At 44.2% G+C, this 17,532-nt stretch overlaps 1 protein-coding gene across 3 annotated transcripts in view; it reads left to right on the forward strand.

Moving 5' to 3' along the window:
• Positions 1 to 17,532, forward strand: part of fam135b (family with sequence similarity 135 member B) — a 306,137-nt gene that overhangs the window by 107,701 nt on the left and 180,904 nt on the right. For 2 of the 3 annotated variants that reach the window (XM_078397568.1, XM_078397569.1), the window contains exon 3: positions 5,716 to 5,795. The exons of the other annotated variant lie outside the window; for it this stretch is intronic. In XM_078397568.1, the coding sequence (XP_078253694.1) occupies positions 5,716 to 5,795 (80 nt within the window). The remainder of the gene's footprint in view (positions 1 to 5,715; positions 5,796 to 17,532) is intronic. 3 annotated transcript variants of the gene reach the window in all.

Genomic DNA, 17,532 nt, shown 5'->3' on the forward strand with positions numbered 1-17,532 from the left:
ACTCCCAGTCTGCTCAAGCTCTCCCTATAGCTCAGACCTTCAAGTTCTGGAAACATCCTCGTAAACCTTCTCTTTATCCTTTCCAGCTTGATAACAACTTTCCTATAACATGGTGCCCAGAACTGAACAACAATGCTCTCAATGTTTATTGGCACCAACTGTTGTGTTCGATAAATCACCGGATTCAGACAAATAGAGTTTGTACCACAAAGTATTTTATTACGCAACATAATATGGCACATTGACTCGCGTATCTGCGCACGCACTCGCAAACCACAAGTACAAGTAAAGCGCGCCACCGGGTGGTGAGCTGGTATCAATCTCCTGGCATTGTTTCTGACACGGTCTGAGGGTGGGGTTCCCTCTGGCGCTGCAAGGGCATCCGACACGGTTCTTTATGGCGCCTCTCGTCCATTCAGACTGTGCCATACCCCCTCCCTTGAACCAATCATTAGCCCGTCAAATCAAGTCGTGCCACACTTGGCCTGTTGCGCAAACTGTTTCTGCACTACTTGCGGTAGTGGTACCTACCTGAGATGGTCCGCCCAACTACTGCAGTGTTTTGTTCAGACTTGTTTAGGAACATCTTCTACTTGTTTGGGAGCGTCTTCGAAAACATCTACTTTATTTCGAAGAGTTTGGAATGCCGTGCTGCTAATTTAGCTGACAACTCAATTTTAGCCAACACTAGACCAAGCGGACCCATTGAGCCCAAACCTCTCCTGCATTGGTGCAGCACCCTCTCCTCCACCCCCCCCTCCCAGGGGGTCATAGAGACAGAGAGAGATACAGCACAGAAACAGGATCTTTGGCCCATTAATAAACTGTCACCAAGCATGTCTATGGGATTTGAGAGGACACCATGCAGTTACAGTGAGAATGTGAAAATTCCCCACCCTCAATACCAAAGGTCAGAATTGAACCTTGGCAGCTGGAGCTGTGAGGCAGCAATGCTGACTGCAGCCAGCCAATGCTAAAAGATGGATTCTATTTGTGGTGTTATCGTGCAGTTTTATGGATTCTATTTTGGTCATTGATTGTGGATAAGAATCAAAACAGAAATTATTGGAGAGGGAAACACTGGCAATCAATATATTCAATAATTAAAATGTGCTCATGCTTCAAATTAATTAGTGTAATCAGTTTGATGGGGCGTGGTGGTTTAATGCTGACCAGAATAATGTAGGTCTTGCCAAGAAAATGAGAGAAGTCAGCAGTTAGACATGGTGAGTTACATTTAATTTCCAAATAAGAACATGAAGTGTATACTCTATTCCATTAGTGTTACTTCGGGCAAACTTCCTGAAGGCACAATTTATGGTAACATAGAGATGCATAAAGTAATCTGAGGACAGTCAACATATATTCAAAGCCAAGCTGCCTTTGGCAAATTTAATTGAGGTCTTTTGAAGCAGTAACGATATAGCAATTAGTATAAAACAATGTACCAGAGGAACTCAAACAAGTCAGGCAGCATCTAGAGAGGAATATGGATGTTTTAGGTCGGGACCCTCAGTCATTTTGAAGGAGGGTCCTGACCCGAAATGTTGTTTGTCCATTTCCTTGTACAGATGCTGCCTGACAGGCTGATTTCTTCCAGGAGTATGTTTATTTGCTCATGATTCCAGCATCAGCGATCTTTCATGTCTCCAGTCTACAAATTGGTATAATGCATGTCAATTTTCAGAAAGTGCTCGATAACGAGATTCAAGAAAGAGTTTTAAAAGTGACTTATTGAAAGAAAATTCAAGAGAAAGATGTAGGTTCAAATGAACAAATGGATGGAAACTTGATTAATGGGCACTGTTCATGGGGAAATAGTTAATGTTTAAAATGGAGAAGGTGATCTAAAACAATTGACATTTATTCATGAAATATATGGATTTGTCCAACAAAAAACAAAAGGTCCAAATTGCAGAAGGCACAAAGTTAGTATATTTGGCAAAGAGTCAGGAGGAATTCATCCAATGATTGTAGTTGTTGTTTAGCCAAAAATGTTGTGGTTGTTAAAGATGAATTATCCTAACCACAGAGCATCTTTGTGGACATTCCCAAGGGTAAAGTCCTCGATCCAATTTGCTGCATCATACAGCATCCTTCCAACAAAAATTAGACAAAAAGATTTAATAATGCTTGTAAAATGTTTAGTTCCATTTGCAGCTCTATGCCTGCATGCAACAAAACCAAGGAGATATTCAGCCGTGAGATAAGTGTCAGGTCACTTTCAGAACAGAGAGTCTAACCACCCACACTTGATGGTCGTGGTCAGTGCCATTACCATCTTGTACTTACCTGTATGAACCATGTCATTGTGGAGGCAAAGAACAAGAATTAGGAATAGTTGCTCAAAGCAAAGCCTCTGAAGATTGTCTATCAGGAATGAGACCCAACGACTCCAAGGTTCTAATAGTTGTCTAACATGAACAATTCACTGATATTGTGGCGGCACCTTGGACCTTGGACTTTCATTAGCACCTTGGACCTTGAGTACTGCTAAAAGAAAAAAATGTCTTAGTCAAATGTGACACTGTCTACTAAGAGTTGGGAGAATTGATGTTCATAAATCTTGTGCTTTGAGATTAGGTAGACTAGGGAGAAAACTGTACTGGCCATATGGTAAGCATCCATGGTTGGTGGAACAGAGTTGGATAATGATCAATATTCAGACAAGGAGTCAGGTCAGTGACCAATTAAGCAGCTGGAGAATGGGGTGGTGGGAGTCCTGTTTGATCGAGGAGTTGGTTGCTGAAGATTGGAAGCATGATTGGAGACTGTGGTGGAATTATTCATATTGGGGGCTTCAGGGAATCGAACAGATTGGAGGTGGGATGGATGAGTGGGGATATGGTCACTGCCTAGGCTTGAACAAGGGTGACTTCTGGGGCTGAGCCAATTTTTTTCTCTCAAGCCCGTCAAATCAAGTCGTGCCACACTTGGCCTGTTGCGCAAACTGTTTCTGCACTACTTGCGGTAGTGGTACCTACCTGAAATGGTCCGCCCAACTACTGCAGTGTTTTGTTCAGACTCGTTTAGGAACATCTTCTACTTGTTTGGGAGCGTCTTCGAAAACATCTACTTTATTTCGAAGAGTTTGGAATGCCGTGCTGCTAATTTAGCTGACAACTCCATTTTAGCCAACACTAGACCAAGTGGACCATTGAGCCCAAACCTCTCCTGCATTGGTGCAGCACCCTCTCCCCCCCACCCCCACCCCTCCCAGGGGGTCATAGAGACAGAGAGAGATACAGCACAGAAACAGGATCTTTGGCCCATTAATAAACTGTCACCAAGCATGTCTATGGGATTTGAGAGGACACCATGCAGTTACAGTGAGAATGTGAAAATTCCCCACATAGAGCATAGAACATAGAAAATAGATGGAGGAGTAGGCCTTTCGGCCCTTAGAGCCAGCAGTGCCATTCAATATGATCATGGCTGATCATCCAAAATCAGTACCTGTTCCGGCTTTTTCCCTATATCCCTTGATTCCCTTATCCCGAAGAGCTAAATCTAACTCTACACCAAACATTGAGGGAACGGAGCAAATAATTCAAATAATTCAAACTGCACCAGAACAAATTTCAGGAATAACATGGATAGTGGCTGAGTATCTGTTCTCCACATTTAAGGCAGAACAGCGAGCATTTTATTTTGCAGAGCATTCAGGCCAAACGCCTGCCATTTCTCACCCAGTGTGCATGCCGACAGCCTGCAGCAGATATCACTGATTACCGATTGAGTTTGGGATACAAACCAGTTTTTATTTTACTCTCTCCAGTTAAGTTTGCATCCAATTGTTCTCACTGAAAGCAGTTAGTTCAGTGTAGATAGTAAATCAAAATATGTAATCTTCATTCCCAATACAACTTTTGAGCTTCTCTTGAATATCCTTCTGGGTACAAGATTGCAGGCCCTTACTGAAAACTGTGTAGCATTGTTTGTTCTGACTCGAATTGCCAAGCACTAATCTTACGGTCGTGAGTCCATAACAATTAGACTTTTGTTAGCTGGATGTGATATGATGTATTTGAATTTTACTCTATGCAGTTCAATTTATCAAGATGAAGGTGGATTGAACAGGGCCATAAAGCTCCATTTCATAGCCAAAGGAAGGAAGTACATGTCTGGAGATTTAATTTTCCCTTCACTTTATGCTTGAAGTATATCCAGTGCACAAAGCTAATACCTAGTCAGAGATTGCCAAAGTAAATAAAGTGCAAAATTAATGCTTGAGGAAATCATTGTTGCGGTTTCATCACTGTTAGGAGCATTAAGGAGCACTGTTCAGCACTGCCTTCAACCACTGACCGTCACCTCACCTTCTGTCTCCTTTTTCTGTTCGTTTACTTATTTATCTATTTATTTTCTTCTCTATGTTCTAGTAATCCCTGTAAAGCGTCTTTGAGTGTTTGAAAAGCGCTATATAAATGTAATGCATTATTATTATTATTATTATTAAAACCTGGCCCGTGCGTTTAAGCAGGTGGCTGCATTATTCGCATGCTGACTTGCATGAAGCAGTCGACTTCTGTAAAGTGAAGATGGCAGTAACAGGGTTAATCCATACTCATGGTTGCAGGCAATGAGATAATCAATACATTTTAAATGATTTGGTGATGAAAGCTGTGAATTTACAACATATAAAATTGTGTACTTGTGGGACGAACTTACGCATGATTCACTATTTCCTGCATGAATTGCACTTTGTTTTATCGAGAGTTCAAAAATAGACAATAGGCAATAGGTGCAGGAGTAGGCCATTTGGCCCTTCGAGCCAGCACCGCCATTCAATGTGATCATGGCTGATCATCCACAATCATTCCCCTGATCCTGCCCTCTCCCCTTACACCCTGACTCTGCTATCATTAAGAGCTCTATCTAATTCACTCTTGAAAGCATCCAGAGAATTGGCCTCCACTGCCTTTTGAGGCAGAGAATTCCACAGATTTACAACTCTGAGTGAATTTTTTTTTCCACATCTCCGTTCTAAATGGCCAACCCCTTATTCTTAAACTGTGGCCCCTGGTTCTGGACATTGGGAACATGTTTCCTGCCTCTAATGTGTCCAATCCCTTAATAATCTTATCTGTTGCAATAAGATCCCCTCTCATCCTTCTAAATTCCAGTGTTTGGTTAATGGTTAAGAGTTACAAGACGTTAATTGAATTTTAATTGGGAAGTAATCAATGTATGCCATACATGGTGTTAAGACCAACACATAAGCAGTATGGTGCATTGTGACAGAGAGTGCCTGGTCTGATATCTTGCTGATTGGGACTTCCACCGGAAACTAGAAAGAACAGGATACAAATACTTCAGAAAATGGAAACGTACTATTTTAAAGGTGAGTCAACCAGAGTTGTGAATCTGTGGAATTCTCTGCCACAGAAGGCAGTGGAGGCCAATTCAATGGATGCTTTCAAGAGAGAGTTAGATTTAGCTCTGAGGGCTAACAGAATCAAGGGACGGGGAAAAAAGCAGGAACGGGGTACTAAGTTTGGGTGATTAGCCTTGATCGTATTGAATGGCGGTGTAGGCTCGAAGGGCCGAATGGCTGACTCCTGCACCTATTTTCTATGTTTCCATGTTTCTAAACAAGATCAAGGAAAAACATGCCCTGCTGAAATTCCCTCAACATGCTTCTCAATCAAGCCATTGAGTGTGCTGCCAAAGCAGCAGGATTCTCTCATCTATCTTTCCTTTTCTGTCCGCCAGATATTACCAGGTGCGTGCAGCGCTGAAAGTCCCACCCCGAATTCCTCACAGGCTGACTGCAACACTGACAGGACCCACAGGTAAGAAAAGGGAATGCAGACTGCTGAGCTGGCTTGGTTAGTCACAGCCTCATATAAAACACAGGAAAATTATTGTGAATTATGTGCATGCTGCAAGGGTGTTCTTTATCCTCTTCATTTTACCCCTCACTTCCAATTACTGTCAATGATTGGGTGTTTTAAACATAACTTTTCAAATTTGTGTCTAACCTGGTGTTACAACTGCTGTGGTACCAGAGTCGTCCTTTTTACCCTGCCAGAACACCCATATTCTGCGCTTGCATTATTAATATGGGTAAGCTGTTCATCCTTTGCTGGTCTTTGGCCTTTGCTTCCGAACAGGAGTTGTTGCAAAGCATTCAAAATGAGGGAGCTGCAGACTTAAGATGCTGATCTGAGTTGTTGGGCTGCAACAGCATCTTAACTACGCTGAGTTAACTCGGCAGAGATCTGTTATTGGAGCTGTCAGTCAAGGGCATGACTAGGACTCCAGTTTGCAATCAGCCGATCTGGCCACAGCAAGCCTGCACAGCGGGTGCTGCAGTGAGCAAGAGTGCATTTTATGTCAGAAAGCATCTGGAATCTGTCTTTGGTTAATGCTGGTTCACAGCATGAGTCTCAAAGCTACTATGGTTTTAGCAAGGTGCTGAATGTTCTGGCATGTATACAGTGATTAACAGCTGGCGGGTGGAATTCACAGTAAATACATCCTTAGAAGACGGTTGAACCTGAAGGTAGCTTTTATCATTCAATAGACTCCCTTGTAATTGGCTGAGTTGAAAGAATGAGGCATTTTTTTAATTAGGCACCCCATCTATATATTACTTATATACTTTGAGGCTGACATGATTGACCAGTGACATACTCCTGCAGTGACTTGACAACTGCAGAATTGTTTAGTGATGGGAAGTTTTACAAGTGTTTACCAGTAACCTGCTGTGTTAGAGAAAACATTGTAGAACAGACAGAAGAACAAATGTAATGGTGCCACTTTGAAAGAAAATAGACAGATATCATGTGTGGAGAAAGAAAGAGACCTCGGCAGAAAGGAATGAGGGATTTGTGCATTGAATAAGCACAGGAGAAACAGGCCATTGAGCCCTACAAAGTCCATTGCCAATGTCATGCTTCAGTTGTGCCTACGTCCAACCTTCTCCGTCTAACTATCAGCATAACTCAGCATAACACATTTATTTCCTCACCTGCAAATCTGGACTCCGCTTAAAATTCATCAATGTTATTTGCATGCATTGGTCCCCACAGTTTCACATTCTGACCAGGAACACATCTATAGAAACATAGAAACATAGAAAATAGCAGCAGGAGGAGGCCATTTGGCTTTTCGATCCAGCACCACCATTCATTGTGATCATGGCTGATCATCCACAATCAGCAACCTGTGCCTCCCATCTCCCCATATCCCTTGATTCCACTAGCCCCTAGAGCTCTATCTAACTCTCTTTTAAATTCATCCAGTGAATTGGCCGCCACTGCCTTCTGTGACAGGGAATTCCAGAAATTCACAAATCTCTTGGTGAAAAAGTTTTTTCTCACTTCAGTTTTAAATGGCCTCCCCTTTATTTCCTAGACTGTGGCCCCTGGTTCTGGACTCCCCCAACATTGGGATCATTTTTCCTGCATCTAGCTTGTCCAGTCCTTTTATAATTTTATACGTTTCTATAAGATCCTCTCTCATCCTTCTAAATTCCAGTGAATACAAGTCCAGTCTTTCCAATCTTTCCTCATATGACAGTCCCGCCATCCCGGGGATTAACCTTGTGAACCTACGCTGCACTGCCTCAATAGTAAGGAAGTCCTTTCTCAAATTAAGAGACCAAAACTGCACACAATACTCCAGATGTGCTCTCACCAGGGCTCTATACAACTGCAGAAGGACCTCTTTACTCCTCTACTCAAATCCTCTCGTTATGAATGGCCAACTGGAATTTAGAAGGATGAGAGGGGATCTTATTAAAACATATAAGATTATTAAGGGGTTGGACACGTTAGAGGCAGGAAACATGTTCCCAATGTTGGGGGAGTCCAGAACCAGGGGCCACAGTTTAAGAATAAGGCCATTTAGAACGGAGATGAGGAAAAACATTTTCAGTCAGAGAGTTGTAAATCTGTGGAATTCACTGCCCCAGAAGGCAGTGGAGGCCAATTTTCTAAATGCATTCAAGAGAGAGCTAGATAGAGCTCTTAAGGATATTGGAGTCAGGGGGTTTGGGGAGGAGGCACGAACGGGGTACTGATTGAGAATGATCAGCCACGATCACATTGAATGGTGGTGCTGGCTCGAAGGGCCGAATGGCCTACTCCTGCACCTATTGTCTATTGTCTAACATGCCTTTAGCTTTCTTCACTGCCTGCTGTACCTGCATGTTTACTTTCAGTGACTGGTGCGCAAAGACACCCAGATCGCATTGAGATAATAATCTGCCTCCTTGTTTTTGCCGCCAAAGTGGATAATCTCACATTTATCTACTTTATACTGCATCTGCCATGCCATGCAGCCTCCTAACATCCTCTTTGCAGTTCACACTACCACCCAGCTTTGTGACATCTGCAAATTTGCGGGCCTCCTGTCACCACTGCCTGACATTCAGAAAATGACCCGTTTATTCCTACTCTTTCATATCATATCATATCATATATATACAGCGCGGAAACAGGCCTTTTCGGCCCACCAAGTCCGCGCCGCCCAGCGATCCCCGCACATTAACACTATCTTACACCCACTAGGGACAATTTTTTACATTTACCCAGTCAATTAACCTACATACCTGTACGTCTTTGGAGTACTTAAATTAGTTTCTACACTTAAATGAGTTTCCTTTCACTGTGGTTGGGAAATGTAGGAATGTATTATTGTGGAAGAGTTAACGACTACTGTTCCATTTAATACTGATGAAATCTCCTGGCCTTTGTTCTGGCTTTTGTTTGGTTGCCATGACAAAAATCCGAGCATGTGAAGATTTAATGCTGATAGGAATAAATCAAATTGAGACAATCCACAAGTGAAGGTAATTGCATGGACCATATTTTAAAATATTCTCCTGAGAGTAGTGTCTCTAAATTCATTCCAACAGTGCAGTCTACACAACGTTGTCAATTCAAATAGCAATGTAACTGAAGAATACATCGTCAATAATAAAGGAAGTACATTTTAATCGTGTGGTACATACAGAGTCAAGAGGAGTTATTGGAATTTATGTTTTGAGAGTGCATGCTGCCAAGTTCTTGAAAGGCTATTTTGATCATGATTGGCAGCATGATATAGACTAATACTGACCCGATTGGGAAAGAGTTCTAGGGGGAAACGGTGATAGAAGACACCAATTTGTTGTTCCAGAAATTTACTCCGAAAGATTTTTTGACATAAACGGAATACTCTATGAGAGGAATCTAAGTCAGAAAAGTGCTTGGTGTCATATGATTGGGAGAAAAATAGTCACAATAGACGATAGACAATAGGTGCAGGAGGAGGCCATTCGGCCCTTTGAGCCAGCAAATTCAATGTGATCATGGCTGATCATTCTCAATCAGTACCCCGTTCCTGCCTTCTCCCCATACCCCCTGACTCCGCTATCCTTAAGAGTTCTATCTAGCTCTCTCTTGAATGCATTCAGAGAATTGGCCTCAACTGCCTTCTGAGGCAGAGAATTCCACAGATTCACAACTCTCTGACTGAAAAGGTTTTTCCTCATCTCAGTCACTTTGGATAACATGGGCGACCAGTCTCTCCACACTAAGGTTTCACCAAGATTATTTTTCATTCAATTGTCAATTAACATAGATGGTACCTATTAAGAACTAAAATACATCATTCATGAAAGCACCTGTTCATACAAACTCCAGTAGAAGGCTGGAAAAGGACAAAATAAATGGGAATTCATTTAATATGTTTGAATTATTATTTAGTCTACCTATAGTTCATAATGCACACAGAGAGTCATAGAGTCATGCTGCATGGAAACAGGCCCTTCGGCCCAACTCATCAATGCCGACCAAGATTTAGATTTTTTAGATTTAGAGATACAGCGCGGAAACAGGCCCTTCGGCCCACCGGGTCCGCGCCGCCCAGCGATCCCCGCACATTAACACTATCCTACACACACTAGGGACAATTTTTACATTTGCCCAGTCAATTGACCTACAAACCTTTACGTCTTTGGAGTGTGGGAGGAAACCGAAGATCTCGGAGAAAACCCACGCAGGTCACGGGGAAAACGTACAAACTCCGTACAGACGGCGCCCGTAGTCAGGATCGAACCTGAGTCTCCGGCGCTGCATTCGCTGTAAGGCAGCAACTCTACCGCTGTGCCACCGTGCCGCCCCAACTGGGTCTCATTTGCCCATGTTTGGCCCATCTTCCTCTAAACCTTTCCTGCCCATGTACCTCTTCAAGTGTCTTTTAAATGTTGTTATAGTACCTGACTCAACTACCTCCTCTTGTTCCATATACCTACCACCCTCTGAGTGAAACTGTTGCCCCTCAGGTTCCTATTAGATCAAGTTCCAACAGACCATCTGCCACTTCTCTGAACAGTTTTCTTTCCGTGCCCTGCGTTGTACCCTGCCACCAGCAGGCCCTCTCTCTGACTCTCCCACAGCTCCGGGCCTCACTAACCCACACCTGCAACGGGCCCCAACTATACTTCATCCTACGCCGGATCCACGCCCTCAACACTCGATTCTTCACCTACCTGGATTCCACGAAGGCTCGCAAACTATCCCGCCTCCAGACGGCTGCCTCCACCGACACTCCTCGGCAGCGACTCGACCGCCCGCAGGCCCGCAACTCCACCGCTGCTCCGCACCGCCGGCCGGCACACCACGAGGTAGAGGCCCGCGACGCCATTACTGCCACTAGGTGCAGTACCGCTCCTCACCGCCTCCCCGGGGCCGCCACCGCCGACTGCCGAGGCCTACCTGAGGCTGCCGCCGCCAACCTCCACCGCCTCCCCGGGGCCGCCACCGCCGACTGCCGAGGCCTACCTGAGGCCGTCACCACCGACCTCCACCGCTTGCCCGGGTCCGCTGCGACCACCGCCGACCTCCACCGCTTCCCTGGGGTCGTTGCCGCCGACGATCGAGGCCCCCCTGAGGCTTCCACCGCCGCAGCCGCCGACCTCCACCGCCTCCCCGGGGCCGCTGCCGCTGCCGCCGACCTCCACCGCCTCCCCGGGGCCGCTGCCGCCGAAGACCGAGGCCTCTGCACCGCCACTGCCGCCCACGTCCTTCCCGACCCCTTCACAGCCGCCCACGCCCTCCCCGGCCATCCGCTGACTGGGCTGACCGTCACTTACCCGGGCTCCAGGTCCCCGCGGGCCTCCCACAGCGACCGTTTCGACCTGTGTTTCCTGTCTGCCAGCCAATTCTCTAATCTTCTGTGTGGGGCCTTATCAAAGTCCAGACTTTCTGAAAGTCCAGATACACTACATCCACTGGCTCTCCTTCATCCATGTTGCTTGTTACATCCTCAAAAAAGTAGTCAAGCAGGATTTCCCCTTCTTAAATCCATGCTGACTTGGACCAATCCTTTTACTGCTATCCAAATGCGCCGTTATTAATTCTTTAATCATTGACTCCAGCATCTTCCCCACCACCGATGTCAGGCTAACTGGTCTATAGTTCCCCGTTTTCTCTTTCGCTCCTCGATGATGCATTCTCAACACGTTCTCTCGTCTTGATGGCAGTCTCATGTTAATTGTCTCTGTACTTATTCTTTCCCATAAATTGAAATATTCTTAGTTTAGAACTCACACAACTCTGCTTCCAGCTATTTACTTCCTCGAGTCATCGGACACGGAAACAGGCTCTTCATCCCAACTCAGCTGACCAAGAATCCCCGTCTAAGATTGTCCCATTAAAAATCATTTGGCCCATATTCCTCTAAACCTTTCCCACTCATGTACCAATCTAAATGTCTTTTAAATGTTACTATTGTACTTCTCGCAACTACTTCCTCTGGCAGGTTGTTCCACCATCCTCTATGTGATAAAGTTGCACTTCAGATTCCTATTAAATATTTCCCCTCGTAACCTTGTTCTTTATTCCTCACCCTGGGAAAAATGCATTCTGCATTCACCCTATCTACTCATCTCATTATTTTATACATCTCTGTAAGATTATTCCCCAGCCCCCTGCACTCCAAGGAATAAAGTCCTTGGCTTTCAACCTCTCCATATAGCTCAAGCTCTTGTGATCTGGCAACATCCCTGTAGATTTTCTCTGTACCTTTCCAGCTTAATGGCATCTTTCCTATAGCACGGTGACCAAAACTGAACACAATACTCCAAGTGAGGCCTCACCAACGTCTTGTACAACTGCAACATAATGTCCCGACTTCTACACTCAATTCCCTGGCCGATGAAGTCAAATGTGCCAAAAGCCTACATCACTTTCATGGAACTTTGTATTTGTACTCTTAAATCCCTCTGCACTACAGCACTCCCCAAGGCCCTACCTTTCAGTGTGAAGATCCTGCCCTGGTCTGACTTCTCAAAATGCTATACCTCACACTTATCTGAATTAAACTCCATTAACCATTCCTCAGAGCATCTGCTCAGCTGATCAAGATCCTGCTGTAATTCTTACTAACATTCTTTACTGTCTATGATACCACCTTTGTTAGTGACTTCATCAAAGCATTAATCATGCCTCATACATTCCCATCCTCATCATTGTCAATAATAATAATAATAATGTATTTTACAGAGATTTAGAGAACATAGGGAAATTAATAAATAGATAAATAAGTAAATAAATAAACGAACAGAGAAAGGAGACAGAAGGTGAGGTGACCTTCAGTGGTTGAAGGCAGTACTGAACAGGTGAGACGTCAGCGATGTTTTGAATGTGGTGAGTGTGGAGGAGTCTCTAACGTTTTGGGGTAGTGAGTTCCATAGGGTGGGAGCAGCGATGGAGAAAGCCCTGTCCCCCCAGGATCTGAGTTTGGTCTGGATGTGGGGGGATAGGAGATTGGCAGCAGCAGAGCGGAGGGTGCAGGTGGGAGTGTGCCTGTGGAGGAGGTCGGTCAGGTAGGATGGGGCCAGGTTATGGAGGGCTTTGTAGGTTATGAGGAGGATTTTGTACTGGATTCTCTGGGGGATGGGGAGCCAGTGGAGTTTGTAAAGGACGGGGGTGATATGGTCACGGATCGGGGTGTGGGTGAGTAGACGGGCAGCGGAGTTTTGAATGTATTGAAGTTTACTGATGATTTTTGAGGGTGCGCCATTAACAGGAGGCTGTTGCAGTAGTCCAGACGGGAGGTGATGAAGGCGTGGATGAGGGTTTCTGCAGCTGTGGAGGAGAGGGATGGACGGAGACGGGCAATGTTTTTGAGGTGGAAGAAGGCTGTCTTTGTGATGTGTTTGATGTGTTTGTCGAAGGAGAGGGCTTGATCAAAGATGATTCCAAGATTCCGGATGTGAGGTGAGGTGGATACTGGGAGACCATCAATGTTGAGGATGAAGTTTTGGGTGGATTTGGTGAGCGTTTTTGGACCAATGATGATGATTTCAGATTTGTTGCAATTGAGTTTGAGGAAATTTGATTGAAGCCAAGATTTTATTTCAGTGATGCAGTTTGTCAGTGTAGAGTGTGTGGTGGGGGAGATTGACTTGGTGGAGATGAGGAGCTGGATATCATCGGCGAAGCAGTGGAAGTTGAGACCATGACGGCGGATTAATTGACCAAGGGGGAACAGGTAGAGGATGAAGAGGAGGGGGCCAAGGACTGAGCCTTGGGGGACACCTTGGGGGGGGGGGGGGGGGGAGGGGAGCGGTGGGGGATTTACAAGAGTCAAGAGTATTTAATTGTCATTTGTACTGAAAACAGAACAATGAAATTATGATCTGCAGTAGCAGAGCAGGTCTGTTAACACAGAACTCAAAGATAACATAATAAATTTAATAAAACAATAAACTAAAACGCCTTTATTTGGGTAAAAAAGCCTGAAGTTGATCTCGATGAGAAAAATTAATGACCTTTTTCAAAAATGATCAGAAATTGGGATTGACACCAACTGGGTTATTATTCCAGGCTATGTTTTACTCAAACAATGTGAATAAAGTACAGGTCTCAAATCACATGTACCAGTAAGGTCAAAACTCTCTCACCTGGCTCAGAAGGCAGTATTCTTTAGTCAGAGGGTGGTGAATATGTGGAATTCTTGCCACAGAAGGCTGTGGAGGCCGTCAGTTGACATTTTTAAGGCAGAGATAGATTCTAGATTTGTACAGGTATCAGAGGTTATGGAGAGAAGGATGGGGTTAGGAGGGAGAGATAGATCAGCCATGATTGAATGGTGGAGTAGATTTGATGGGCCAAATGGCCTAATTCTACTTCTATCACATGACCTTATGACCTATTTTTGCCCTTGCCTAAGAAAGTTGTAGGTTTATTTCTCTAGAGACTGGTGCAAGTAACTGCTGGAAGCTGAAGTAGTGCAGCCTTATTAGTGAAATATTAAACTTGAAGTCCCGTTTTCTCTCAGGCGATCATGAGAAATCCCATGGCATTATTTTGAAGAAGTGCAGATGAGTTGTCCTCAGTGCCTTGGCCAATATTTTTACCTCAAAATACATCCCTAAAACACCAGGATTGCGTTATTATCATCTTGCTATGTGGGGTTGGAACTTGCTGGATACAAATTGGTTGTTATGTTTCCTGAATCACATGGTTAATTCAACTGGACATTGTGTAATTCAATGGACATTGAGCTATATTCAAAGGAAGGAGTCAAGTTACTCAGGAAGAAAAAATGAAAAAAAACCCCGACTCTTTAGCATTTTAAATGCCTCCTTAATCCAGCACTGGATGATGAACTCATGAAGGGTCTATGAGTGTCCTTCTTTCTTCCCAAGCAGTATGACTCGATACTCGAGATTAGAAAGGTCCTACAGCACATATTCTTCAAGGCCTTTCCTCCATTAGTCAGTGTTGGAGTGGAAAATGATTGGGAGAGTCAGACTGGGTTTGGTGTGTGGCAACAGTGATGTGGTGTCAGATGGCAGGACCTTTTTGAGAGAGGCTTAACATTCAGATTCAATGCCCGTGGAGCAGGTAAATTTGCTTTCATAGAGTGATACAGTGTGGAAACTGGTCCTTTGGCCCAACTTGGCTGCAACTTCCCTTTAGTCAATGCAGAAGCTGTCGTCAATAGTCACATTAAGACTTGTTTGTACTGGTGGTACAAACCCTGAAATGCAAATTAATTTTGTGCAATTGATGTTGGGATACCTGTTGCATACTGTTTCCTGTCACTACCCATGTCTGGAAATCTTCAAGCTATAGGTATCATTCAAACAGAAGATATAGAAACAGATATTGGAAAGTGAATTATCTGTTTGGCAACCAGCATTTCTTAGTTTGACCTAGAAAAAGTTGTGCTTTTTAGGGTGTTGGTATCTAAAATCTGCTCCATGATTTTAAAGCATGACCACGTTTGTGAGGCCTAATTTTTTTTTTCTTCAATTCGATGATGTTGAATTAGATAATAATCTAACAGAGTCGTTCAAGAATTGCTTGGGATTTATTTTCTGTTTCAAGGGAAACTGCATCATGGCCTTATTATGTAGATTGACAGTCATTCACAAGGTCCAAATGCTGTCAGGAAACGCTCACAACGTTAGCTGGTTTAATTTAGGTCAATTTTCTAAGGTGGAAATTACAGTTCAGAAGAAATCTGATTCCTAGTACACAGTCAGAACAATACCACACAAAATATTTATTTTTATTACCTTGATATATAAACTTCTTGTACCTTGGTGTGTAGCATTTTATGAAAGATTGGTGGTCCCAAAGCCATAGTAAAGATACTTGAGAACAGAAATAGAAGTTTTGATCCTTGGCCCCTATGTTCATGATGACTTCCAGGCATTGCTCTACCATTGCTCCACTATTGGTGGAGCAATACCATGAGTCTAATTCGCCACCTTCCCACTCCCTGCAACCTACTCATTCTCACACACCTACTCAACTTTGACTCTTGCTGCCTCTAACGTACACAAGGGAGTAATTTTCAGTAGCTGATTAATTTACCAGCATATCTTTGAGGAAGGAGAGGAAACTGCCGCACTTTGAGGATTCCGATTTGGTTGTGGAGAGAAGGCACAGGCTCCATCCACACTCTTTGGAACCTAACTTAGGTGTCTGGCTCTGAGATGGCACCACTCCAGTATGTCACTCCCAGCAGTGGAACTTTACTTCTGTTAAAATTGAATGATTCGATTTCGAATCTGTAAGAGGGGAATATTTTTAAAATAGTAAATCGGATCAGCATTAGGCCATAAGCTTCTTTTATTCTCTTCTGCCAATCGGTAAGATCATGAGTGATTCCATATCATCTCTTTTGCCTTATGGTTCCTTTGCACTCTGAGTTTTCCTTTTTGTGCTCAGAATGGGCGGCACGGTGGCGTAACGGTAGTGTTGCTGCTTTACAGCGAATGCAGCGCCGGAGACTCAGGTTCGATCCTGACTACGGGTGCTGTACTGTAAGGAGTTTGTACGTTCTCCCCGTGACCTGCGTGAGTTTTCTGCGAGATCTTCGGTTTCCTCCCACACTCCAAAGACGTACAGGTATGTAGGTTAATTGACTGGGTAAATGTAAAAATTGTCCCTAGTGTGTGTAGGATAGTGTTAATGTGCGGGGATCGCTGGGCGGCGCGGACTTGGTGGGCCGAAAAGGCCTGTTTCCGCCCTGTATCTGAAATATGAAAAATATGAAATAAAAGCACAATCTCTGCCTTATTTATATAGAACAACTGCTTTCCAGGTCCATGGATAAAGGAATTCCTCATCGTACATGCTATAAATAGTCTGCCCTCCAGTCTTGAGATCTCACCCAGAGTTCTCGAGTCTCCAGCTAGAGGAACCTGATGTCATAATCTGATAATCCCTTTAAAAAAAATGGTTGTCTCAATATTGGACATAGGTTGGTTCAAAGGTAGACACAAAACGCTGGATTAACAGCATCTATTAGTTTCTTTAGTTTAGAGATACAGCGTTGAAACAGGCCCTTCGGCCCACCGGGTCCACGCCGACCAGCGTTCCCCACACATTAACACTATCCTACACCCACTAGGGACAATTTTTACATTTACCAAGCCACTTTACCGACAAACCTGTACGGCTTTGAAGTGTGGGAGGAAACCGAAGATCTCGGAGAAAACCCATGCAGGTCACAGGGAGAACGTACAGACTCCGTACAGACAGCACCCATAGTCGGGATCGAACCCGGGTCTCTGGCTCTGCATTCACTGTAAGGCAGCAACTCTACCGCTGCGCCACCATGATCACAAGAGATGTTTCTTCAGATTAGTCGGGGGAAAGGGAAACAAGAGATATAGACGATGATGCAGAGAGATAAAGAACAATGAATAAAAGATATGCAAATAAGAACAATGAATAAAAGATAGGCCTTTGTTAGCTGTTTGTTGGGTGAAAACAAGAAGCTGATATGACTTGGATGCTCTCTCTCCATCCCTCCCCCACCCAAGTCGCATCAGCTTCATAGAAACATAGAAACATAGAAAATAGGTGCAGGAGTAGGCCATTCGGCCCTTCGAGCCTGCACCGCCATTCAATATGATCATGGCTGATCATTCAGCTCAGTAGCCTGTACCTGCCTTCTCTCCATACCCCCTGATCCCCTTAGCAAAAAGGGCCACATCTAACCCCCTCTTAAATATAGCCAATGAACTGGCCTCAACTACCTTCTGTGGCAGAGAATTCCACAGACTCACCACTC

This window comes from Rhinoraja longicauda, chromosome 4 (genome assembly GCF_053455715.1).
Source record: "Rhinoraja longicauda isolate Sanriku21f chromosome 4, sRhiLon1.1, whole genome shotgun sequence".
Lineage (NCBI taxonomy): Eukaryota > Metazoa > Chordata > Chondrichthyes > Rajiformes > Arhynchobatidae > Rhinoraja > Rhinoraja longicauda.